Consider the following 27,253-nt stretch of genomic DNA (forward strand, 5'->3'; position numbering starts at 1 on the left):
CCATGTGGTGAAGATGCTCCCACAGTGCTGTTCGGGAGGGAGTTCCAGAATTCTGGATGAAGGAACGGATGATATATTTCCAAGTCGGGGCGGTGTGTAACTTGGAGGGGAACGTGGAGGTGGTGGTGTTCCCATGCGAGGTCGCAGGTTTGGGAGGTGCTGCTGAAGAAGCCTTGGCGAGTTGCTGCATCTTGTAGATGGTACACACTGTAGAAACTCCCGAGAATTGGATAAATACTCGAAGGGGAATATCGTGTAGGGCTGTGGAGAAAGAGCGGGGTGGGGAGGGGGACAAATTAGATTGTTGTTTCAAAGAGCCGCACAGGCATGATGGGCCGAAAGGCCTCCTTCAGTGCTGTACGATTCTAAGACTGGCAGTAAGAAGGATGAGAGGCACTGGTGTATAGTATTTTTCAAACTTTTGGATGATTGGACACAATGATCTCCTCCTGTCCTGCACGTTCCTAAGCTCCGTAGACTACTTGATGACCACACCTCATCCTGTGAATGCTATTTAATAATTTGGATAATCAGCGGGCTTTGGGCTCAGGCTCGTTTCATGTCCACCCACGAATTGGGTGCGATCCGTCCCACTGCCAAATAGGTGTGCCCCTCACCCGTCCTACACCCGAGTGCAAGGCCAACAGTTCTTCTCCCCCCCCCCCACCCCTCACGGTCATTCCAACGGGAGTTACCTGGACGGTCATCAGGAGTGGGGAAACTTGCCCGAACCCGCCCCTTCCTCGACCAATGAGACCAGGGGCATTGGTCCGATTCAGGTGGAGGGAGGAATGCATCTTCAGAATCAAATTCTCTTCTGTTCCTGTTAATCGCTTCCCTCTCGGGCGTTCTCTTTTGACTCTTTGCAGAGCCGCTTTGAGGTCAACAATTGCGCATTGAAAGTCTCAAGACTATCTCTGGAGGATCGCGGAATGTACCAGTGCATTGCTGAGAACAAGCACGGAACCATTTATGCCAACGCGGAGCTGCAAGTTCAAGGTGGGTTGGACGTTGATGGGATGCTGCACCTCTGAGTCTACTGTCCATCACGGTTAGCTGGAATCGCAACGGTGAACAAAGGCTTGTTGGGCAGGGCATGGTCACATAGCAGCCAGGAGCATTCTAGCTTAAAATCAAGTTCACAGCCAGTACTGTTGATTCGAGTCAGGTTACTCCCACACACATGGTTCCCTCTATTTACTTTTGTTTGTATGGGGGGGCATTGCATCTTCTCTTCACCAACATAAGAAATAGGAGCAGGAGTCGGCCATTTGGCCCCTCGAGCCTGCTCCGCCATTCAATAAGATCATGGCTGATCTGATCTTGGCCTCAATTCCACTTCCCTGCCCACTCCACATTACCCTTGATTTTGCTGTATACCTTTTTATCATTGGAGCGGTTACCTCAAGGGCTGTCCTTCCTCCTCTGATTCTAGCAGTACCAGTGGAACGGCAAAGAAATTCCCACTGTAGGCACTTCTGTGACTCCGAGCAAAATAGAAGGAAGGTGCTACCCAGCAGAGCTATGTGTGGGACAGGGTGGAGGGGGTCGCACTGTGGTGGGAGAGGGGTTGCACTGTGGGGGGGTGGGTGGGGGGGGGTCGCACTGTGGGGGAGGGGGGAGGGGTCGCACTGTGGGAGGGATGGTGAGGGGAGGGGTCACACTGTGGGGGTGGGGGGGAGGTGTCCCACTGTGGGGGTGGGGGGAGGGGTCGCACTGTGGGGGATGGGGGGGAGGGGTCACACTGTGGGGGTGGGGGGCGCTACACTGTGGGGGTGGTGCACATTGTGGGAGGGGGTTGGGGTTCCGCACTGTGGGGGGGGGGAACGCACTGTGCGTGGGGGGGGAGGGGGTCGCACTCTGGGGGGACGCAGTGACTGTCCGCACTGTCACTGGATGGGATTTGTTTTGAACAGTTCACTCCAGTGCTTCATGGTCTTTCATTCCCAGCCTTCCCTCCGAATTTCCAATCGAACCCAGTGAGGCGGCTGATTCCGGCAGCACGGGGGGGCGAGGTGCTGATCGAGTGCAGCCCTCGGTCCGCGCCCAAACCGAGCATCTTCTGGAGTAAAGGGACCGAGATTCTATCCAACAGCTCAAGGTCAGTGCCTAAAATAACCTCAACACGACAGACCCCAAGGTCAGTGGCGATGTTGGGCTTTATCATTGAGAAATTTAGCTGAAGGGACGAGGCCCAACATTCAGGATATCACTAGAGTTGAAAAGAATGTAATTGGTTGGGAGAGGTAGGAGACAGAGTGTAGGGAGTGTTCTCTGATTGGTGGGATGTGACGAGGGGTGGTCCCCACAGATGTATACTGATGCCTCAGCTCTTCGCCATGTGTAGCGATACTTGGATTGAGGAATAGGGTTGTATATCCAAGTTTACAGAGGACACTAAGTTCGGAGACACAGTCAGTCGTGTGGATGGAAGCAGTAAGTTGCCATGGGACAGAGGCAGGTTAGGTGAGTGGGGAGTGGACCTTGTGGAATCACACAGCACAGAAGGAGGCCGTTCGGCCCATCATGCCTGTGTTGGCTCTTTGAACCAGCTATTGAATTAGTCCCACTTGCCCTACTCTTTCTCCATAGCCCTGAAAATTTTGTCTTTACAAAGTGGCGGGGGGGCAGAGATAAGGAGAAAAAAAGGCCGGTGGAAGCAGATTCAATCATAACTTTCAAAAGGAAATTGGATAAATAGTTGAAAAGGAAAAATTTGCAGGGCTCTGGGGAAAGACTTGGATTTGTATAGCGCCTTTCACGACCACCAGATGTTTCAAAATGCTTTGTAGCCAATGAAGTACTTTTTGGAGTGCAGTCACTGTTGTAATATGGGAACCGCGGCAGCCAATGTACGCACAGCAAGCTCCCACAAACAGCAATGTGATAATGACCCAGATAATCTGTTTTTTTGTTATGTTGATTGAGGGATAAATATTGGCCCCAGGACACTGGGGATAACTCCTCTGCTCTGCTTCAAAATAATGTCCTGGGATCTTTTACATCCACCTGAGAGGGCGGGGCCTCGATTTAACGTCTCATCCGAAAGAGGGAGTGGGACTGATTGGATCGCTCTATCACAGAGCTGGCACAGGCTAGATGGGCCGAATGGCCATCTTCTGTGCTGTGTGATTCCGAGAAGTTAGAAGAACATTTTTTATTCGGTGTTGTTAGGGAATGCCCTCTCAGACACACTGGTTGAATCTATAAAAGGGAAATGGATAAATATTGCCCGAAAGATAAATGATTAGAGATAAAAGATATGGGGAAAGGACTGGAATGGGACTAAGTGAATAGATCTATCAGAGACTGGATCTTCCTATTCTCCAAGTGCTCAACAAGGTGGGAAAAGGTGGACATTGAAAGGAGAAGGAACAACATTTAGGAGCAGGGATGAAGGTAGTTTTTTTTAAGAAGCTTTTTGAGGCTGGATGAGGTGATGAGGTGGAGTGTGTTATGTCTGTAATGCACTTATGAATGACTCCACGAGGCAATGTGTTGTACTCAAACTGTAGTGACCTTGGTCCTTTATTCGTAACTCCAGAGTGAGACACAAGCATGGTGTGCAGCTTTTTATACTGGGCCCTGCACACCTATACAGGTGACCCTCAGGTCTCCCACCGCAGTGCCCCCTGGTGGACAGCCTCTGCCACAGGAGCAGGAAACCCCGGTCTCCACCAGTTGCACCCTCTAGTGATGCCACAGAGTAGTATATACACAGTGTAAACCTTATTGATAGTACATCAGGGAACAAGTCTCCATCTTATGCAACTATACAGAGAGTATATCTATAGTCTGCATAGATAACGGAGTGGGTTTCTGGGAAGAAATGTGAAGGACAGAGTGACTGAGTGATCAGCCTCCAGTGGTGGAGCGGAGAACAAGTGGTAATCTGTAGTTACAGGAGTGGGGTGGGGGTTCTGGCCGGGGTGGGGGTTCTGGGCGGGGAGGTGTGACTGCAGGACATCCCTCCGATGAAACGAGACTGCGGGAGGGGTTTGAAGATGAGCTTCACTGAGCCACATGAAGCCAGTGCGTGTTGCAAAGAATGGCGGGTGGCACGAGGCTCTGTGCAGGAGGGGACGCGGGCTGAGAGGTTCTGAGTAACAACAACTTGTATGTATATAGCGCCTTTAACATAGTGAAACGTCCCAAGGCGCCCAAGGGTATTATGTGATAAGAATTTGACACCGAGCCGCACAAGTAGAAATTAGTGCAGGTGACCAAAAGCTTGATCAAAGAGGTAGGTTTTAGGGAGCGTCTTGAAGGTGGAAAGAGAGGGAGAGAGGTGGAGAGGTTTAGGGAGGGTAGTTCCAGAGCTTGGGGCTTAGGCAACAGAAGGCACGGCCACCGATGGTTGAGCGATTATAATCAGGGATGCTCAAGAGGGCAGAACTAGAGGAGCGCAGATATCGCGGGGGGAATTGTGGGGCTGGAGGAGATTACAGAGATAGTGAGGGGCAAAGCCATATTTGAAAATAAAGATGAGCATTTTGAAAGCGAGGCGTTGCTTAACCAGGAGTCAATGTAGGTCAGTGAGCACAGGGGGTGATGAGTGAGCGGGACTTGGTGCGAGTTAGGATACGGGCAGCCTGGTTTTGGATCACCTCTAGTTTACGTAGGGTAGAAGGTACGAGCAATGGAGCAAACTGATGAAGAAGTGGAGGTCCTCTCTGCGGGGTCCACACAGACATCAGTCCCCCGTCCACCATTGGGCCAGGTGGCTGGCTCGGATGGCACTTTTCATTCATAATCGTGTCGCTTCCATAAACCTCTTTGTTTGGCTCACGCAGAATAAACGTAACCCCAGACGGTACCTTGAGGATTCGGAACATAAGCCGAACGGACGAAGGCAAATACACCTGCTTTGCGGAGAATTTCCTGGGAAAGGCAAACAGCACGGGCACTGTGTCCGTCCGAGGTCAGTCTGGATGCTCTGTTTTTAGGAAGGGTACAGTCGGCTCCTTTGGTCAATGGATGATACCCCGAGAAGATCCAGTTTCTCTTCCTGAACTTTTAAGCGCATTCCGATTACATTTTCTCTCTCTTTCTGCGGGTCGTCCTTTTGTGAAGGCCTTAGAGAGGGCGCAGAAATGATTTACGAGAATGATTCCAGGGATGAGGTACTTCAGTTACGTGGATCGACTGGAGAAGCTGGGCTTGTTGTCCTTAGAGCAGAGAAGGTTGAGAGGAGATTTGATCGAGGTGTTCAAAATCATGAGGGGTCTATAGACAGAGTAGATCGAGAGAAACTGCTCCCATTGGTGGAAGGGTCGAGAACCAGAGGACACAGATTTAAGGCGATTGGCAGAAGAACCAAAGGCAACATGAGGAAAAACCTATCTACGCAGCGAGTGGTTAGGATCTGGAATGCGCTGCCTGAGAGGGTGGTGGAGGCAGACTCAGTCGTGGCTTTCAAAAGGGGAGTTGGATAAGTACCTGAAGGAAAAAAAATTGCAGGGCTGGGGTGAAAGGGCGGGGGGAGTGGGGCTAGCTAGAATCATAGAATGGTTACAGCATGGAAGAGGGCCATTTGGCACGGGCTCGATGGGCCGAGTGGCCGTCTTCCGTGCTATAAACATTCCATGATTCTATGATCTTCCTCCTTTCTTGACTCGTTCCTCTGTTTCTCCCACAGACGCCACTAAAATTACCCTGGCTCCGGCCAACGCTGACATCAACCTTGGTGAGGACACCATACTGCAGTGCCACGCAAACCACGATCCCACCATGGACCTCACCTTCACCTGGTCCGTCAACGAATCGCCGATAGACTTTGACCTAATGGGGGAGCACTACCAACGCGTTTCCACGGTGAGTCGTCTTCTTAAGCCGTCCCTCGGAGCGAGGATGACTTGCTTCCACACCAAAAAAAGGGATGAGTTCACAGGTGTTTCAATGAAGGACCTAATATTCCAGGTCCCGAACTACATGTTGAAGGGCGGAAGATGCCTGTGAGTGGATTTTTTTAACGTGGGGTGGCCGTTGCACACCAGCCACCACACGGGCTTGACAGAGCGAGGTCTTGGTCCAGTGGCAAGGGTTAACCAGGACGACTGGAGACCAGCTCTGCTGCACGGACCTAGTGCGCTCACACATATCGCAGTGTGGGCTGGGCCCGTGCTGCCCCAGGGCCCTCGCCTCTCCCGGGCCCCGATCATGTCGCTCTGCAATCTCTCGCCGCTCCTTCGCCCCAACCTCGCCGCTCCTGCTGTACCTGCCCACGCTCCAATCACCGACCTGGATTATGGTGACGTCTAATCCAGTTGCCCTTCTCCAAGACGTCGCCCTCCTGCACCAGCTCGTACTGCTCCCTGAAGTGGTACGCTGCCACGCTGCTCCAGGGGACACTCGCCGCTCGCCTTTTAAGGCCCCGGCCTGCCGCTGGTGTTCTCTCGCCGGTCGGGGCTGCCACGCTGGCTCCAGGAGAGTATAACTCAACAAAGAAACAACACCTTGGGCCCGAGGCTCCTCTTCAAGCAAACCAAAGGCCAGATTTGTCTCCACAAATTGACAATCTACGACCAACAGCGCAGCAACGATTTTGGGAAGCGATTTCCAAGAGCGTACTTTGGTTAGTCAGCCGTTAATCGTGGAGAATAACTCACACTTCTCATTAAAAAGATAATTTTTTTAATACAAATCGGAAGGGACAGGCACATTTTTAGTAAATGAAGAAGTTTTGTACGGTGCTTCACAAACAGGCATCAGGAGAGGGAGAGCGGGAGAACGGGGGTGGGAGAGGGAGCGAGAGAGGGATAGCGCGAGCAAAAGAGCGAGAAAGAAAGAAAGAGAGCGAGAGAAAGAACGGGAGAGAAAGAAAGAAAGAGCGGGAGGGAAAGAGAGGAAAAGAGACAGACAGGCAACAGGCAGACTGACTCACATACATTTATATAGTGCCTTTCACATCCACCTGAAGTATTTTGTTGGAATGAAGAAATGATGGTGGCCACACCACGGAGCACCAAGACAGGCCGACCGATGAGGCGACCAAAACGACAAAATGGCGGTGCATAGCGCAAAGCACTTGCCCCTTTAACTTCCGCCCCTGGGAGCGGGGGTTGGCCCAGTTCGCGAACCGCGAGGCTGGCACTGACATGGCCCGCGGAAGCGCCACGAGGCACTGGCCAATTTCTGACTCGAGGCGCGAAGGGGTCGCCGCAGACGGCGATGACGTCATCGCCGGGTGCGCTGGGGGGGGGGGTCCGGGTCCAGGGCGCTACCGTGTTCGCGCCTCCGCTAACCCCCGCCTAATATCGCGGGAGTCGGTAGCGGCCCCTACCCCCGCCACCAGGCGAAACCGGGATCGCGCACCATTAGCGCCCCCCAGAGGCGCTAACTGGAGGCGCACAACAGGGGAATTTCACCCACTAAGACGCAGTCGGTGTGTTGAGCGTGATTTTTTGCTGATCGAAGGCATTGATCTGTTTGTTGATTTGGCAAGTGCGGTAGCGGGGCGGCGTCTGATGGCATAGGGCAAAGCCGTTTTGTGTGGGGCGGATTGCGGCGATGGGATGCCGGGAGTTCGGTGTTTGCGAGGGCCGCCTGTTGGGATGGCTGGTAGTGGCTGGTGTTACTCGATCCAATGGGCCATGGGGCATCCACTCGTGCCACTGCCTGACTCACTCAGAAGGACTTCCACCTCTCTGCTTGCAGCGGGAAACTATTGGGGACCTCAGGATCGTCAACGTGCAGCTGAAACACTCGGGCAGATACACATGCACAGCCCAGACGGTAGTTGACAGCGCATCAGTGTCCGGAATGCTGGTTGTGAGAGGTAAGGACCATCGATTTGATTGTATAGAATTATACAATATTTACAGCACAGAAACAGGCCATTCGGCCCAACTGGTCCATGCCAATGTCTATGCTCCATAAGAGCCTCCTCTCACCCTCCTTCATCTCACTCTATCAGCATATCCTTCTATTCCTTTCTCCTTCATGTGTTTATCTAGCTTCCCCTTACGGCATCTACACTATTCACCTCAACATAACATAAGAAATAGGAGCAGGAGTCGGCCATTCAGCCCCTCGAACCTGCTCCACCATTCAATAAGATCGTGGCTGATCTTCGACCTCAACTCCACTTTCCCGCCCTATCTCCACATCCCTTGGTTCCCCTAGAGTCCAAATATCTACTGATCTCAGCCTTGAATATGCTCAGCGACTGAACATCCACAGTACTTTGGGGCAGAGAATTCCAAAGATTCACAACCCTCTGAGTGAAGAAATTCCTCCTTCTTTCAGTTGTAAAAGGCCCACCCCTTATCCTGAGACAATGCCCTCTAGTTCAACTGCTTCTTGTGGCAGCGAGCTCTACATTCTAACCACCCTCTGGGGAAAGAAGTTTCTCCTGAATTCCCTATTGGATTTATTAGTGACTCTTGTATTAATGGCCCCGAGTTCTGGTCTCCCTCTCAAATGGAAACATCTTCTCTACGTCTACCTTATTAAACCCTTTCATTATCTTAAAGACCTCCATCAGGCCACCCCTTGGCCTTCTCTTTTCTAGCGAGAAGAGCCCCAGCCTCTTCAGGGCTAATAGGGTTCAATTATGAGGCCAGGTTTCATAGACTGCGTTGCATTCCCTCGAGTATAGAAGATTAAGGGGTGATCTAATTGAGGTGATTAAGATGAATAGAAGATTTGATAGGGTAGATGGAGAGAAACGATTTCCTGGAGGATTCCAGAACAAGAGGCATAACCTTAAAAGGAGCTAGGCCGTTTGGGTACGTGATGTCAGGAAGCACTTCTTCACACAAAGGGGAGTGGGAATCTGGAACTCTCTCCCCCAAAAAGCTGTTGAGGCTAAGTCGAAATTTCAAAACTAAGATCAAAAGATTTTTGTTGGGTAAGGGTTTTCACAACTAAGGAACCAAGGCGGGTAAATGGAATTAAGATACAGATCAGCCATAATCTAATTCAATGGCAGAACAGGCTCAAGGGGCTGAATGGATTCCTCCTGTGGCCAAAGCCTTCAACTGAAGTAGCATTGAAGGACATATGCTAGGAGGTATCAGCTTTGGCTATTGGTCTCTGGTCAGTCTCAAGGGGCTGAATGGACAATTCCTGCTCCCATTTTCTATGTTTCTATGTTTTTGGTCTCCTTACCTAACAAAAGAATATACTTGCCATAGAGGGAGTGCAGCGAAGGTTCACTGGACTGATTCCTGGGATGACAGGACTGTCGTATGAGGAGAGATTGGGTCGACTAGACCTGCATTCACTAGAGTTTAGAAGAATGAGCGGGGTTCTCATTGAAACGTATAAAATTCTGACTGGGTTGGATAGACTGGATGCGAGGATGTTTCCCCTGGCTGGGAAGTCTAGAACAAGGGGTCACAGTCTCAGGATACGGGGTAGGAGATTTAGGACCGAGATGAGGAGAAATATTTTCACTCAGAGGGCGGTGAACCTGTGGAATTCTCTACCACAGAAGGCTGTGGAGGCCAAGTCACTGAATATGTTTAAGAGGGAGATAGATAGATTTCTAGACACAAATGACATTAAGGGGTTTGGGGGAAAGCGGGAATACGGTGCTGAGATAGAGGATCATATTGAAGGGCTGAATGGCCTTCTCTTGCTCCTATTTTCTATGTTTCTATATTCCTCAGTAATCAAGTGAATGGGTTAATATGGTGACCTGGAGAAATGTAATAGAATAGAGAAGCTGTGCAGAGGGTGCATGCAGTGCCCAGACTCACACAGAGCTATACCGGAAAGATATCAGGTCTAATTCCCGGTCAATGCCAAGCTACTTAATCGCAGTCGGGGTGCTGCAGTTGGCCTTGGGGAACGGAAATGTTGACCATGGTTCCTGCTCCTGATCTCTGTCCAGTGCCTCCCTCTGGAAAGTTCCCAGTAGATAGAGGATGAGATACAGCAAATAATCAGGAAGGCAAATGGAATATTGGCCTTTATTGCAAGGTGGGTGGAGTATAAAAGCAGGGAAGCCTTGCTACAATTGTACAGGGCATTGGTGAGGCCACACCTGGAGTACTGCGTGCAGCTTTGGTTTCCATAGTTAAGGTAGGGTATACTTGCATTGGATGCTGTTCCGAGAAGGTTCACCAGGTTGATCCCTGAGATGAAGAGGTTGTCTTATGACGAAAGGTTGAGCAGGTTGAGCCTGTACTCATTGGAGTTTAGAAGAATGAGAGGTGATCTTATTGAAACATATAAGAGACTGAGGGGGCTCGACAAGGTAGATGCAGAGAGGATGCTTCCCCTCGTGGGGGAATCTAGAACTAGGGGACATAGTCTCAGAATAAGGGGTCGCCTATTTAGAACTGAGATGAGGAGGACTTTCTTCTCTCAGAAGGTCGTAAATCTGTGGAATTCTCTGCCCCAGAGAGCTGTGGAGACTGGGTCATTGAATATATTTAAGGTGGAGATAGATTTTTGAACGTTATGGGAGTGAAGGGTCATGGGGAGCGGGCAGGGAAGTGGAGCTGAGTCCATGATCAGATCAGCCATGATTTTATTGAATGGCGGAGCAGGCTCGAGGGGCCAAATGGCCGACTCCTGCTCCTATTTGTTATGTTCTTATGAGATCAGGTTGGGCCATGGATTGAGTAGGTCATCAGCGTTCACCGTCTAACAGATGAAGGAGGGTGAGGCAGTGGAAGGCGACAGGTGTCCATTCAATCCCTTTTCCATTTGCTCAGGTGCCCCATGGATAGAACGGTGGCAAATGGAATTCAATCTGGAGAAGTGTGAGGTAAGGGAAGGACTAACAAGGTGAGGGAATATACATTAAATGGTAGATCACTAAGAAGCGTTGAGGAACAAAGGGACCTTGGAGTTCAGGTCCACAGATCCCTGAAGGTAGCAGTCCAGGTAGATAAGGTGGTTAAGAAGTCATAGGGCATACTTGCCTTTATTAGCCCAGGCATAGAATACAAGAGCAGGGAGATTATGCTTGATCTGTATAAAACACTAATTTGGCCACAGCTGGAGTACTGCGTGCAGTTGTGGTCACCACATTACAGGAAAGATGTGAGTGCACTAGAGAGGGTACAGAGGAGATTTACGAGCATGTTGCCTGGACTGGAGAATTTTAGCTATGAGGAAAGATTGGAGATGCTGGGTATGTTTTTCTTTGGAACGAAGGAGGCTGAGGGCAGACCTTATTGAGGTATATAAAATTATGAGGGGCTTAGATAGAGTGGATAGAACAGACCTGTTTCCCTTAGCAGAGGGGTGCATAGATTTAAAGTGATTGGTTGGAGGTCTAGAGGGGATTCGAGAGGAATTTCTTTCACCCAGAGGGTGGTGGGTGTCTGGAACTCGCTGCCTGAAAGAGTGGTAGAGGCAGAAACCCTCACCACATTTAAAAAGTACTTGGATGTGCACTTGCAGTGTCATAACCTACAGCGCTACGGACCAAGAGCTGGAAAGTGGGATTAGGCTGGATAGCTCTTTGTCGGCCGGCACGGACACGATGGGCCGAAATGGCCTCCTTCCGTGCTGTAAATTTCTGTGAATCTATAATGAAGAATTCACAACGCTAACACCTTCCTAAAGTGTCCAGTTCTGAGCACCTCGCTTCAGGACAGATGTTGAGGTCTTGGAGAGGATGCAGAGGGGACTGACTGGCGTGAGAGCAGGGATGGGGGGTGGGGGGGGGTGTGGGCCTTCTGTTACGTGGAGAGACTGGAGAAGCTGGGATTGTTCTCCTTGTAGCCCAGAGGGTTAAGGGGAGATTTAATGAAGGCGTTCAAAATTGTGAAAGGTTTTGATAGAGCCAATCAGGAGAAACTATTTGCACTGTAACCAGGTTTAAGATAATTGGCACAAAAAAAGAACAGAGGGGAGAATTCCTGTTGTTGATCAGGAACGCGCTGCCTGCAAGGGCGTTGGAACAGATTCAGTCGTAACTTTCAAAAGGATATTGGATATACACTTGAAAAGGAAAAATCTGCAGGGGAAAGAGCAGGGGGAGTGGGACTAATTGGATCGCTCTTCAAAGAGATGACACAGGCACGGTGAGCTGAATGGCCTCCTTCTGTGCTGTGAGATTCTATGATTAAGAAAAATGGAGAGAAAAACACAAGGAGATAATGACTGCTGGGTATGGTGTGATGGTCACGGATGGCCCAGTCTCTCAGTCTGCTCGGCTTTAAAACAACGGGTTGGGGAACCGGATTCGATTTTCAGCTTTTAATTGATATCCGACTGATGTATATTAATTGCTTCAGCCTCCCCTGTTAATTGCAATTCGTTTTGATGCAGCAAATGTCATAGCGAAGTGACATTTGATGAGCCGCTTGCAGATGAAGGGCTGGTTGTTTCAGCGAGCGAAAGGGCCCTCCCGGTCCAACAAACAGCTGGCGCCAAGGATGTTTCTGTAAGCTTTCAGGACCACAAAGGTTCTTTTCATCAAATAATTAAAAGGGGGTCGGAGGGGGGGGGAAAGGAGGGAGGGCGATGGCTTTTCATTCCAATCACTCCCCTAAGCTTCATTTCATTGATTGAAAACAAGTCCAAAAACATGGTTTTATTTGGGGCTTTTTATTTCGCCAATGTCAATTTTCTTACCAGCGTACTGGGCCGCAAGTTGGGTGGCCGTTTGTTACCATGGTTACTCCAGGAAGGTGACACTCTGGAGTTTAGAAGAATGAGAGGTGATCTATTTGAAACAGACAAGATTCTGAGGGGGATTGACAGGGTAGAAGTGGAGAGGATGTTTCCCCCGGGCTGGAGAATCTAGAACCAGGGGTCACAGTCTCAGGATAAGGAGTCGGCCATTGAGGACTGAGATGAGGAGGAATTTCTTCACTCAGAGGGTTGTGAATCTTTGGAATTCTCTGCCCCAGAGGGCTGTGGAGGCTCAGTCTCTGAATATATTCAAGGCTGAGATCGATAGATTTTTGGAGTCATGGGGAATCAACGGATATGGGGATCGGGCAGGAAAGTGTTGAGGTCAGAGATCAGCCATGATCTTATTGAATGGCGGAGCAGGCTCGAGGGGCCGTGTGGCCTACTCCTAATTCTATGGAAGACACATTTTCAATCATTGTACTGCCTTTGTCCGGAGATCCTTGGCTCTCGGGATAATCCCAAGTAGGGTTGCCAACCCTCCAGGGTTGGCCTGGAGTCGCTAGGAATGGAAGATTAATCTTCAGGACACTCCTGTGAGCTAAATCTTTAGGGCATTAAAAATATTGTATTTTTCTTTTACATTTTCTTTGAGCACTTCTGTTTATTCATTATGGAGATGGGGGTAAAAGCCTGATCGATTGACAGACAAGAATCATCCAATCGGGCAATGAAGAGTCTTTTCGCTTTCCGATTGGCTGTGGGAAGGCGGGGCGCCGTGGCGATGGACATGTTGGGGTGACCAATGGCGGGAGTGCGGGGGGTGGGGAGCATTTGGAGACGGGAGGTCATGTGATGAAACCTCCATGAATACGTCCAATCAGAGTTGGCGACCCTGATCTCAAGTCCAGGCCAAGCTGCCCCCGGAGGCCACGCCCCATCAGTGACATCACTGGAGCGACCTCGGAGGGAGGAAGCCCCAACTCGGTAAGGGTGACCTTGCAGTTGCCGGAACCTTATGGCTGGTGTTCACACTCTTTTTCTCTTTCGCTATCCATCTAGGGACTACTTTGAATTAAGGCGGCCCAACCTCACCCCAATCCTCAGCGGCTCAACCTCGCCTTCCGACCCCACCTACCTCGGCCCAGGCAAAGACGCTCCGAAATCCTGAAATACCCAGAATCCGGAATGGCCTCAGTCCCGAGGTTTCTGGGTTTCAGACGTCACACTGTATATCTTATCCCTTCTTCATAATGCACCCGGCTGTGATAGTTCAGTCATTTTTGTGTGTCGGCCGGGGCTCAGTGGGCAGCACTCTCGCCTCTGAGTCAGAAGGTTGTGGGTTCAAGTCCCACTGCAGAGACTTGAGCACATAAATCACAGCTAACACTCACAGTGCAGTGCTGAGGGAGTGCTACACTGTCGGAGGTGCCGTCTTTCAGATGAGACGTTAAACCGAGGCCCCGTCTGCTCTCTCAGGTGAACGTAAGAGATCCCGTGGCACTATTTCGAAGAAGAGCAGGGGGAGTTATCCCCGGTGTCCTGGGGCCAATATTTATCTCTCAATCAACATCACAAAAAACAGATTATCTGGCCATTATCACATTGCTGTTTGTGGGAGCTTGCTGTGGTTTTAAGGAGTGACTTAAGGTGTCCATTGGCGGCTGTGCCTTCAGCTGCCAAGGCCCTAAATTTTAGAATTTCCTCCTTTAACCTCTCTGCCTCTCTTCTCTCCTTTGAGACGCCCCTTAAAGCTTTTGGTCATCTGTCCTAAAATCTCCTGGGTGTCAAACTTTGTCTGATAACGCTGTTGTGAAGCGACAAGTTTAAAGAATCTCGGTTATCAAGATAGATTAAAAGAGTTGGGAACTCTTTACCTTAGAGCAGCCTAGACTTAAGGGGGGTATGATTGAGGTTTATAAGATAATGAAAGGAATAGACAGTGTTCCAGCTGACAGTTTATTTCAATTAAATAGTCTAGGCAGGACCCAGGGGCACAAGTTGTATAAGGCTAGATCGAGGTTAGACGTCAGGAGGTGGGTCTTTTCCCAGAGAATAGCAGACCTCTGGAACAAGCGGCCGTTTCATGTGTTGGATGCAGACTCACTGAATTCCTCCAAGCAAAAGCTGGTTTTCTTTCTGGTTGCAGCGGAGATTAACTCTTGCAGAAGGTAGGTACTGCAGGGAATTTAATGGCCAGAGTGATCTCCTGGACGAGTTTCGATCGCCTAGAGGGGTCGGAGAGGAATTCCCCAGATTCTTTTGCCACCCCCCCCCCCCCCCCCCCCCCCAAATTGGCCTGGGTTATCTGTTTCTTTGCCTCTCCCAGGAGATGACGGGGTTTGGGGCGGGGTGGAAAGTGTACACGAGGTGTGGCGATTGTGTGGGACAGGCTCGACGGACCAGAGGGTCCTTTACCTGTCCGTCATTGTTCGTATGTTCGTATGCCTTGGGATGTTAAAGGCGCTACAAAAATACAAGTTGTTGTTGTTGTTGTTGCCTAGGTCCGCCTGGCCCTCCTGGAGGTGTTGTGGTGAAAGAAATCAATGACACTTCGGTGCTGGTGAGCTGGAGCAGGGGCTACAATAACCACAGCCCCATCGGCAAGTACATAATACAAGCCAGGACGGCACTGTCTGACGAGTGGAGGAATGTCAGGACAGGTAAAGTCCGCGCTGCGCTCTGTACCTTTGCACTGTTTAAAGGTTTGGTGGGGGTGCACCATCTCTCACTAAATTACACCAACTAGGCTTGCATCCCCTAGAATGTAGCAGGCGAGATTTTCGGCTTTGATGGTTCCGGGGCGGTAATGGCGGCGGGGAGGTAAAGGTAGCGCCCGGCAACAGTTTGTACCCTCAGTCAGCAAAATTGGGCAAGCTGGGCCCTGAGTCAGAGGGCGCGGCGCTAAAGGAAGCGTTGTATACCTCTCTCGGGGAGTTAGTATGGGAAACCCCTGAGCTAAAGAGCTGGGCCGGGGGCGCTCCCAGAGATGGCCGGGGGCGGGGTGGGGGGGAATCTGAAAAAAACCCACAAAGACATTCCGGGCGGTGTTACTCAGCGCCGTCGCAAAACCGGCTCCGAAAACCCCGGCGGGACACTGGAGGCTAACCGCCCGCGCAGAACACCTCACCGCCACCATTGCCGCCACCATTGCTGCCGTTCCAGGGTGAAAAACGGAGCGCAGTTGGCGGGGGGGGGGGTTTAGGACAAGGGGGCATAACCTTAAAATCAGAGCCAGGCCATTCATGAGAGAACATAAGGAATAAGAGCAGGATTTGGCCGTTCAGCCCTTCAAGCCTGTGGAATTCTCTACCACAGAAAGTTGTTGAGGCCAATTCACTAAATATATTCAAAAAGGAGTTAGATGAAGTCCTTACTACTAGGGGGATCAAGGGGTATGGCGAGAAAGCAGGAATGGGGTACTGAAGTTCCATGAACTCATTGAATGGCGGTGCAGGCTAGAAGGCCCGAATGGCCTACTCCTGCGCCTATTTTCTATGTTTCTATGTTTCTAAGCCTGTTCTGCCAGTCACTCATCTTGCACCTTGACTCCACTTTCCCACAGCACTCTGAGCCAGAAGGTTGTGGGTTCAAGTCCCACTCCAGAGACTTGAGCACAAAAAAATCCCTTGGTCCCCTGAGTATCGGTGGATCTCTGCCCAGAATATCCACAACACCTGAGCATCCACAGCCCTCTGGAGTAGAGAAGTTAGGAAGCACTTCTTCACACAAAGGGTGTTAGAAGTACGGGGAGATCTCCCACAGAAAGCAGTAGATGCTGGGTCAATTAATGTTTAAATCCAAGATCGATAGAGTTTTGCCAGCCAAGGGTATATGGGGCCAAGGCGGATGGATGGCGTTAAGATGCAGATCAGCCATGAATCATCTCATTGAGTGGCGGAATGAGCTCGAGGAGCAGAATGGTCTGCTCCTGTGTTCCTATTTCATGTTTTGCTGAGTCTGGAGAAGTCCGAAGGCAAAACACAGAAAAAAACATAGAAAATAGGTGCAGGAGCCGGCCATTCAGCCCTTCGAGCCTGCACCTCCGATCGCCTCTTCGCACAGGTAGGTTTAGAGCCAGCCACTAGCCTGATTGGAACAATCCCGCATTAGTCCTACACAGCAAAATGGGCGGCCAGAAATGTACTCCGTTGATATCAGCCAAGGGCTCGTTCACCTAAGTGTCAGCACTCCGAGTCAGAAGGTCGTGGGTTCGAGTCCCACTCCAGGAACTTGAGCATAAAAATCTAGGCTGACACTCCAGCGCAGTGCTAAGGGAGTGCCGCACTGTCGGAGGTGACGCCTTTTGGAGGGGACCTTAAACCGAGGCCCCGCCTGCCCTCTCAGGTGGACCTGAAAGATCCCGCGGCACTATTTCGAAGTTGAGCAGGGGGAGTTATCCCCGGTCCCCTGGCCAACAGTCATCCCTCAATCAGCATCACAAAAACGGATTATCTGGTCATTATCACATTGCTGTTTGTGGGAGCTTGCTGTGCGCAATTTGGCTGCTGCGTTTCCATCATCATCATCATCATCATAGGCAGTCCCTCGGATTTTGAGGAAGACTTGCTTCCACTCTAAAAATGAGTCCTTAGGTGGCTGTACAGTCCAATACTAGAGCCACAGTCCCTGTCACATTACAACAGTGACTATACTTTTTTTTTTTTTAAAGTGCTTCATTGGCTGTAAAGCGCTTTGGGACATCTGGTGGTCGTGAAAGGCGCTATATAAATGCAAGCCTTTTCTTTGCTGGATGCCCAGTGTAACAGGTCTATCCAATTGGCCCCTTTTAATTTCCTCCCCTTGGCGTAATCGTTAACTTTCTATTTCCCCGAACTGACTGAATTATTGTAATTTATTTTAAGCTGATCCCGCACCAGCACCTTGCTTTGGCTTCTGTCCCCCTGAAGGGAAAGCCAGGGCGTGCGTTTCCACCCACGGAGCTGCCACAAGCAGCTTACAATGTGCAGCCTTTCCTCGCTGTTGCAGAGGCTGCTATCCTCTGCGTCCCCACAGCTGCACGGTGCAGCCTGACTGAGAGTCAGGGTGAGAGTGCTGAAGATCAATCATTTCAAATTCAATTCAGCAAAAAATTTCCATTTTAATTGAGCGAGATGCCACAGCAAAAAATTGGACCAGGAGCTGTTTGTTTGGAGGAGTGCAACAGATTTTCTTTTTATACATATCTGAAAGAATCGGCCGTGGGTGTTTCGAGCGGAGGAGGAGAACGCTGTTTGTTTTATTTATATTTTTCATTTCTCGCCTCTCCGGAAGGTATTGAACTTTCCGATCCACGGGTGTTGAAGGGTTTCTGTACCTCGGGCCGATGTGTGGGCCTTGGCCGCAAAGGCTTGGTTTTAACCCCTGCCTGTTCGGGTTTTCCAACCTACCAGGGTCAGCTTGGAGTCTCCAGGAATTAAAGATTAATTCCAGGGCACTGCAGCCAGCAAAAAAAAGCCCAGGGAGAAAAATCATAGAGGGGGGGAAGGGAACAGTGGGCAGCACTTAAAAATATTGCTTCTCTTTTCAATTTTCTTTCCAGCAAAAATACTGCTTCTCTTTCAACGCTTTTGTTTTTTAGTTGCTGGAGACGGGAGAGAATTTAGGGGGAAAAAAGGATATTTGACCCGGTGGGGTGGTTGGAGACGGGAGATTATGGGCCATAAATTACGGCCTCCACAATGTGCGCACATGCCAGATTGATTCCCAGGATGGCAGGACTGACATATGAGGAGAGACTGGATCAACTGGGCTTGTATCCACTGGCGTTTAGAAGAATGAGAGGGGATCTCATCGAAACATATAAAATTCTGACAAGATTGGACAGGTTAGAGGCAGGAAGAATGCTCCCATTGCTGGGGAGTTCCAGAACCAGGGGTCACAGCCTAAGAACAAGGGGTAAGCCATTTAGGACCGAGATGAGGAGAAACTTCTTCACCCAGAGAGTGGTGAACCTGTGGCATTCCCTACTGCAGAGAGTTGTTGATGCCAGTTCATTGGATATATTCAAGAGGGAGTCAGATATTACAGCCAAAGGGATCAAGGGGTATGGAGAGAAAGCAGGAAAGGGTACTGAGGTTGAATGATCAGCCATGATATTGAATGGCGGTGCAGGCTCGAAGGGCCAAATGGTCTGCTCCTGCACCTAATTTCTATGTTTCTATGTAAGAGGCCCCGCGAGTTCCAGGTTTAGACGTGCAGCGCGCATGGGTCTTGACCCAGCACTCGCGATCTGTCAAAATATCAATTGACAGATCCAACGTATACCCGGGAGAAGGGCCTTGGTCGGCGGAGGTTTGGGCTATTTGCCCGACTCCTGCCCACCAAATGTCCTTCAAACTCTTACGCCTGGTAACAGCAGGCTTGCTTCTACCAGCGTAAGAGTTTTAAAAGACAGAAAAATTAAATGTTACCACTAGTTTTTATATTAGAACCCCTGTTCATGAAGATAACTTTATTTTTAACCCGATTAAAACATTTTTAAAACATGTTCAAAAAAATATTTTTTTTCCTAAAACATTTAATTTAATTTAATTTCAATTCATTTTAAAGATGTAAAGTGTTTTATTTTTAGTTTGTTGTGTTGTTTTTGGGGGATATTCTCATTGATAGTAATGGGAGCTCGTTCAAATAGATTATCGGGTCATTATCACGTTGCTGTTTGTGGGAGCTTGCTGTGCACAAATTGGCTGCCGCGTTTTCAACAGTGACCGCACTTCAAAAAAGTACTTCATTGGCTGTAAAGCACTTTGGGACATCCCGAAGGATCAGGTGAAGGCAGTTTTCATCCTCGGTTCGGGGGCAATCCATGTTCTAACATTTTTTCTCTTTTCCATTACTGTCCGTCAAGCTCCACAACATATAGAAGGCAATGCCGAGACAGCCTGGGTAATTAACCTCATTCCGTGGATGGACTATGAATTCCGAGTCACAGCCAACAACATCTTGGGCACAGGAGACCCCAGCCTGCCCTCGCAGACCATACGCACCAGAGAAGCGGGTAAGTGGGCAGTCAGTGCACCACGAGGCTTCAATAGTGACCCGAAATAATATGACCGTGGCTTAATGCAAACCCCACACAAATATTTGTATGTTCCTGTAAAGCCCCAGTACACTGAAACAAAAGCAACATACCGCGGAGGCAGGGAATTAGAAATAACAACAGAAAACGCTGGAAATACTCAGCAGGTCAGGCAGCATCTGTGGAGAAAGAAACAGTGTTAACGTTTCTTCAAAAAAATAAATAATGGAGACCCCCAGCAAATAATGGCACACTCCCGGAGACCCCCAGCAAATAATGGCATGCTCCTGGAGACCCCCAGCAAATAATGGCATGCTCCTGGAGACCCCCAGCAAATAACGGCACACTCCCAGAGACCCCCAGCAAATAATGGCATGCTCCCAGAGACCCCCAGCAAATAATGGCACGCTCCCAGAGACCGCCCAGCAAATAATGGCATGCCCCCGGAGACTCCTAACAAATAATGGCACACTCTCGAAGACCCCCAGCAAATAATAGCACACTCCCGGAGACCCCCAGCAAATAATGGCACACTCCCGGAGACCCCCAGCAAATAATGGCACACTCTCGAAGACCCCCAGCAAATAATGGCACACTCCCGGAGACCCCCAGCAAATAATGGCACACTCTCGAAGACCCCCAGCAAATAATAGCACACTCCCGGAGACCCTCAGCAAATAATGGCACACTGCCGGAGACCCCCAGCAAATAATAACACACTCCCGGAGACCCCCAGCAAATAATGGCACACTCCCGGAGACCCCCAGCAAATAATGACACACTCCCAGAGACCGTCAGTAAATAATGGCACACTCCCAGAAACCCCCAGTAAATAATAGCACACTCCCAGAGACCCCCAGTGAATAATGGCACACTCCAGGAGACACACAGCAAATAATGGCACACTCCCAGAAACCCCCAGTAAATAATAGCACACTCCCAGAGACCCCCAGTGAATAATGGCACACTCCAGGAGACACACAGCAAATAATGGCACACTCCCAGAGACCCCCAGTGAATAATGGCACACTCCCGGAGATGCCCAGCAAATAATGGCACACTCCCGGAGACCCTCAGCAAATCTCCACCCTAATGCTAAAAGACAGTCGGGCTGATTTCTGCTGCTTTGCACCAAATTTCCAGCCGCAAAGTTGAAGAGAAAGAGGCCAGTCTCCTGCCTCTTTACACTTTGTGGGCCTACCTCTAACAGGCGGCCATATTGAAACCACATGGTGAAGGATGTCAAAACGCCTCCTGCGTCATTAACCTGGACTTCTGCCTCGCAGGACTCCAAATCCTGCAGAGCCCGCGGAAATTGGGCCTTAGAGGTATTTTTAAAAATTTGTTCCGGGATATGGGCATCGCTGGCAAAGCCGGCATTTATTGCCCATCCTTAATTGCCCCTTGAGAAGGTGGTGGTGAGCTGCCTTCTTGAACCGCTGCAGTCCGTGTGGTGAAGGTGCTCCCACAGTGCTGTTAGGGAGGGAGTTGTAGGATTGTGACCCAGCGACGATGAAGGAACGGCCGATATATTTCCAAGTCAGGATGGTGTGTGACTGGGAGGGGAACGTGGAGCTGGTGGTGTTCCCGTGCGCCTGCTGCCCTTGTCCTTCTAGGTGGTGGAGGTCGCGGGTTTGGGAGGTGCTGCCGAAGAAGCCTTGGCGAGTTGCTGCAGTGCATCTTGTAGATGGTGCACACTGCAGCCACGGTGCGTCGGTGGTGGAGGGAGTGAGTGTTGAAGGTGGTGGATGGGGGGCCAAACAAGCGGGCTGCTTTGTCCTGGGTGGTGTCGAGCTTCTCGAGTGTTGTTGGAGCTGCACTCATCCAGGCAAGTGACTGGGTCCAGCGCCTTCAGATTGAAGGATCCGATACGGCTCCCAGATGGGAGATGTGCTTCCTTCTCAATAACACCAAGACCTTTAGGGGCGACCGCCATCCAGCTTTGGTTTTTACACGGTAACCAGAAGGCCTTAAAGCCAATGTTCTCTAAGCTGTCAGGCCTGCACACGATGTCTGCTTTCCACTTTTGGTTGAAAACCTATTCCATTAGAAAATAAGAAATAGGAGTAGTCCCTCGAGCATGCTCCGCCATTCAGTAAGATCATGGCTGATCACTTTCCCACCCGATCTCCACATCCCTTGATTCCCCTAGACTCTATCGAGCTCAGCCTTGAATATATTCAGAGACTCAGCATCCACAGCCCTCTGGGGTAGAGAATTCCAAAGATTCACAATCCTCTGAGTGAAGAAATTCCTCCTCATCTCAGTCTTAAATGGCCGACCCCTTATCCTGAGACTGTGTCCCCTGGTATGAGACTCTCCAGCCCAGGGGGAAACAACCTCTCAGCATCTACCCTGTCAATCCCCCTCAGAATCTGATATGTTTCAACAAGATCACCTCTCAGTCTTCTAAACTCCAGAGAGTATAGGCCCAATCTACTCAATCTCTCCTCATGAGACAGTACTCACATCCCAGGAATCGATCTAGTGAACCTTCCACTGGAGCCATGCTATTGAAGCTAGTAATACCGCCTATTTAAAACGGAAATGAAGAGGAATTTCTTCTCTCACGGGGTCGTAAATGTCATGTTTGTAACCTTCACATAACTGTAACCCTTATGTAACAACATTGTACACTATACACCTGAGTAATGCACACCTTGACCACAGGGGGCGAACGTGTGGGAGACACTCCTCACCTGGTCATCCAGGTATATAAAGGGAGGTCCCACGCAGGGTCAGCACTTATTGGTCCTGGGAATAAAGGTTCAGGTCACGTAGTGACTTTGTCTGCAGTACATGCCTCGTGTGATTCTATAGTAAGGTGTAAGGACACCACAGTAAATCTTTGGAATTCTCTGCCCCAGAGAGCTGTGAAGGCTGGGTCATTAAATATATTTAAGGTGTAAATAAAGAGATTTTTGAATGATGAGGGAGTCAAGGGTTATGGGGAGCGGGCGGGGAAGTGGAGTTGAGTCCATGATCAAATCGGCCATGATTTTATTGAATGGCGGAGCAGGCTCGAGGGGCCATATGGCCTACTCCTGCTCCTATTTCTTATGTTATGTTCTTATACTGTTACAGAGAAACATAGAAAATAGGAGCAGTAGTAGGCCACCGATGGGATCGAGTCCGTTCGGGCAGAATGCACTTTGTGAGATGTGACCGCAGAGGGAGAGGCAAGGGGGAAATCCACATCAGAGTTAGCTACCCAAAGGAAAACTGTGCATGAAATAATACGGTCCGGATCTTGCTGGAGCATGGCACCGCATCACGAACGCCTTGAGATAGACCTCTTCCTCCACTCTTCAGCTCGAAAACAAATTAACGGCGTGAATTGTTGGAAGTGCCGAAGGCAACGAGGCTTCTGGGTTCCTTGGTCAACAGCGGGACCAGCGCTCCATCTCCTTTACCCATGTGATCTAAGGATTGAGAAAGTTACAGAGGAACGACGGGGAAGGAAATAGGGTGAATTGGAGTCAAATCCGCTTCAGAAAGAGTGGGAAAGAAAGATTAGATTGAGAATGAGAGGGGAAGCAAGTATGTGTTCGTAAGTCAACAAATGCAGAAAATCTAGGGACTAAAATGATTGAACGTAGAATTGTTGAGCTGCTGTGCTTGCAACCATCAGTACGGCCAACCGCAAATCGTTAGAAATCTAATGATATTGTGGATCCACAGATCGCGCTTTGATAATCTGTGGCTCAATGCCTGAGGTCGGAATTGAGGTTTGCAGCATGTGGAGTCTGGTCGCTCTTTTCATCACGGTGTCAGCCATGGCTCAGTGGGTAGCACTCTCGCCTCTGAGTCTTGAAGGTTGTGGGTTCAAGTCCTACTCCAGGGTCTTGAACACATAAATCTAGGCTGACACTCCCAGTAGAGTGCTGCACTGTCAGAGGTGCCGTCTTTTGAATGAGACATTAAACCGAGGCCCCGTCTGCCCTCTCAGGTGGATGTAAAAGCTCCCACGGCACTATTTCAAAGAGCAGGGTAGTCATCCCCGGTGTCCTGGAGCCAATATTTATCCCTCAATCAACATAACAAAAACAGGTTATCTGGTTATTATCACATTGCTATTTGTGGGAGCTTGCTGTGCACAAATTGGCTGCCGTGTTTCCCACATTGCAACAGTGACTATACTCCAAATGTGCTTTCAGATGTCCAGTGGTCGTGAAAGGCAATGTTATATAAATGCAAGTTTTTTTTTCTTTATCGCTCAGACAGTGAGCTGAACTATGAAGATCCCGTATGAGCATGAAGATATTTATTCTTTCAAATGTCATTGAATTCCCGATAAATGGGCTCAATAACTCGGGAGCTATTTCTCTTTCTCCCTCCCTTTTGGTTCTGCCCCCAGGCGGAAAGCAAATCCAGAAAATCTGGCCATGGGCCTTGAACGAACTCCGTTAGTAGCGAGCTCACCTCCACGTCGGAGTGTTGTGGGCCGACACACCCGGGAAGAATAGCGTTTCTAAAGCAGCTTTTCACAGCATCAGGATGTCCTAAAGCCAATGAAGTACAGTCACTGTTGTGATGTAGAGAAAGCGGCAGTCAATTTGCGCACAGCAAGCTCCCACAAACAGCAATGTAGTAATGTCCAGATAATCTGTTTTTGTGATGTTGATTGAGGGATAAATATTGGCCCCAGGACACCGGGGATAACTCCCCTGCCCTTTTTCTAAATAGTGCTGTGGGATCTTTTACGTCCACTTGAGAGAGCAGACTGGACCTTTGTTTAATGTCTCATCTGAAAGACGGCACTTCCGACAGTGCAGCGTTCCCTCGGTACTGCTCCTCCAACAATGCAGCACTCCCTCGGTACTGCTCCTCCAACAATGCAGCACTCCCTCAGTACTGCTCCTCCGACAGTGCAGCACTCCCTCTGTACTGCTCCTCCGACAGTGCAGCACTCCCTCTGTACTGCTCCTCCGACAGTGCAGCACTCCCTCAGTACTGCTCCTCTAACAATGCAGCACTCCCTCAGTACTGCCCCTCCAACAATGCAGCACTCCCTCAGTACTGCCCCTCCAACAATGCAGCACTCCCTCAGTACTGCCCCTCCAACAATGCAGCATTCCCTCAGTACTGCTTCTCCGACAATGCAGCACTCCCTCAGTACTGCTTCTCCGACAATGCAGCACTCCCCCTCCAACAATGCAGCACTCCCTCAGTACTCCTCCTCCTCCGACAGTGCAGCACTCCCTCTGTACTCCTCCTCCTCCGACAATGCAGCACTCCCTCAGTACTGCTCCTCCGACAATGCAGCACTCCCTCAGTACTGCTTCTCCGACAATGTAGCATTCCCTCTGTACTCCTCCTCCTCCGACAATGCAGCATTCCCTCTGTACTCCTCCTCCTCCGACAATGCAGCACTCCCTCAGTACTGCCCTTCCGACTGTGCAGCACTCCCTCTGTACTCCTCCTCCTCCGACAATGCAGCACTCCCTCAGTACTGCCCTTCCGACTGTGCAGCACTCCCTCTGTACTCCTCCTCCTCCGACAATGCAGCACTCCCTCAGTACTGCCCTTCCGACTGTGCAGCACTCCCTCTGTACTCCTCCTCCTCCGACAATGCAGCACTCCCTCAGTACTGCCCTTCCGACTGTGCAGCACTCTCTCAGTGGAGTGTCAGCCTAGATTTTGTGCCTATGTCTCTGGAGTGGGACTTGAACCCACAACTTTCTGACCCAGAGGCACGAGTGCTACCCACTGAACCACAGCAGACACTTACTAGACTGCTGCACTGTCGGAGGCACTGCCTTTCAGGTGAAACGTAAAACCAAGTCCCCATCTGCGTGTTCTGAGAAAGGTTAAGGATCCCGGGGCACCATTTCGAAGGAGAGCAGCGAAGTTCTCCCAGTGTTCTTGACCAACATTCCTCCCTCAACCAGCAGCACGAAAAACAAAATGAACTGGGCTTATTCATCCAGTTGTTATTTGCAGGGCTTTCCTGTGCGAAAAGTGGTTGCTGCATTTACCGAAATATTAACAGTCACTGAGGTAGATCCTTGTAACGTTGTGCAACGGTCGATAGCGAGCAGCCGGCCCGATTTACATCTCTCAACGTTGTTGGAGTCTGAGACACATGCAGCATCATGACGCCAGACGAGAAAGAAAGACTTGCATTTACATATCATCATAATAGGCGGTCCCTCGGAATCGAGGAAGACTTGCTTCCACTCCCAAAGTGAGTCCTTAGGTGGCTGAACAGTCCAATATGAGAACCACAGTCCCTGTCACAGGTGGGACAGATAGCCGTTGAGGGAAAGGGTGGGTGGGACTGGTTTGCCGCACGCTCCTTCCATTGCCTGCGCTTGATTTCTGCATGCTCTCAGCAACGAGACTCGAGGTGCTCAGCGCCCTCCCGGATGCACTTCCTCCACTTAGGGCGGTCTTTGGCCAGGGACTCCCAGTTGTCAGTGGGGATGTTGCACTTTATCAGGGAGGCTTTGCGGGTATCCTTGTAGCATTTCCGCTGCCCACCTTTGGCTTGTCTGCCGTGAAGGAGTTCCGAGTAGAGCGCTTGCTTTGGGAGTCTCGGTGTCTGGCATGCGGACAATGTGGCCCTGCCCAGCGGAGCTGATCGAGTGTGGTCAGTGCTTCAATGCTGGGGATGTTGGCCTGGTCGAGGACGCCAACGTTGGTACGTCTGTCCTCCCAGGGGATTTGTAGGATCTTGTGGAGACATCATTGGTGGTATTTCTCCAGCGACTTGAGGTGTCTACTGTACACGGTCCATGTCTGTGAGCCACACAGGAGGGCAGGTATTACTACAGTCTTGTAGACCATGAGCTTGGTGGAAGATTTGAGAGCCTGGTCTTCGAACACTCTTTTCCTCAGGCAGCCAAAGGCATTTATATGGTGCCTTTCATGACCACCGGACGTCTCAAAGACTCTTGTACTTAATTGTGTTTTTATGGTTAAATATGTTCCACTTTGTGTCTCCCAGCTCCCACGGTCGCTCCATCAAGCATTACCGGTGGCGGCGGCGATCAACATGAGGTCACAATTCTGTGGGCGGTAAGTAGGAAGGGAAGCCCTGCCCCACCCAAGACTGAAACTGGAGGGGGTGGAGGCCAGGCCCACTGTGGGGAGGGTCTTCTTGTGGTGAACTGCAGAGAGGAGGGATTTCGATAAAACCAGAGATTCTCAACAGAAGTGTGTCTTCCGTAGTCAACTGAGAGACAAGATCTTTATTGTCCCTTCCCCCTCCCTCCACATTCAGGATGCAGAACTAAAAGACAGACATATAAAATGAACAGATGTCAAGTGGGACTGGAGATTGCCAAAAATAAATTCCCCATGGGACAATGGTTTTGTGGGTCAGTTTTCCGACTTCATCTCTCCTTATCAGCAGAACCTTCGAGTCCTTTCTCCCTCATGTGTTTGTTGTAATAGAGCTCCCCCCTAGTAGACTACTGATCCACCTAGTGGACTACTGCGGTAATGCAACTACTGATGTGAATACAATAAAAGGCTCATGTGACAGTCACATGATGACAGTTTCTGTATTCATAGAATCATGGAAGTTTACAGCACGGAAGGAGGCCATTTCGGCCCATCGTGTCCGTGCCGGCCAACAAGAGGCTATCCAGCCTAATCCCACTTTCCAGCTCTGGGTCCGTAACCCTGTAGGTTACGGCACTTCAGGTGCACATCCAAGTACTTTTTAAAATGTGGTGAGAGTTTCTG

The 27,253-nt window shown here is 50.0% G+C and overlaps 1 protein-coding gene across 1 annotated transcript in view; it reads left to right on the top strand.

Moving 5' to 3' along the window:
- cntn2 (contactin 2) overlaps nucleotides 1-27,253 on the top strand; it is a 146,757-nt gene that overhangs the window by 92,845 nt on the left and 26,659 nt on the right. Inside the window, exons 9-16 of the mRNA XM_070859477.1 lie at nucleotides 870-999; nucleotides 1,951-2,101; nucleotides 4,794-4,921; nucleotides 5,639-5,814; nucleotides 7,657-7,777; nucleotides 15,045-15,203; nucleotides 19,391-19,540; nucleotides 26,511-26,581. Coding sequence (XP_070715578.1) covers nucleotides 870-999; nucleotides 1,951-2,101; nucleotides 4,794-4,921; nucleotides 5,639-5,814; nucleotides 7,657-7,777; nucleotides 15,045-15,203; nucleotides 19,391-19,540; nucleotides 26,511-26,581 — 1,086 coding nt within the window. The remainder of the gene's footprint in view (nucleotides 1-869; nucleotides 1,000-1,950; nucleotides 2,102-4,793; nucleotides 4,922-5,638; nucleotides 5,815-7,656; nucleotides 7,778-15,044; nucleotides 15,204-19,390; nucleotides 19,541-26,510; nucleotides 26,582-27,253) is intronic.

Source organism: Pristiophorus japonicus, chromosome 17 (assembly GCF_044704955.1).
Source record: "Pristiophorus japonicus isolate sPriJap1 chromosome 17, sPriJap1.hap1, whole genome shotgun sequence".
NCBI classification, from domain to species: Eukaryota; Metazoa; Chordata; class Chondrichthyes; family Pristiophoridae; genus Pristiophorus; species Pristiophorus japonicus.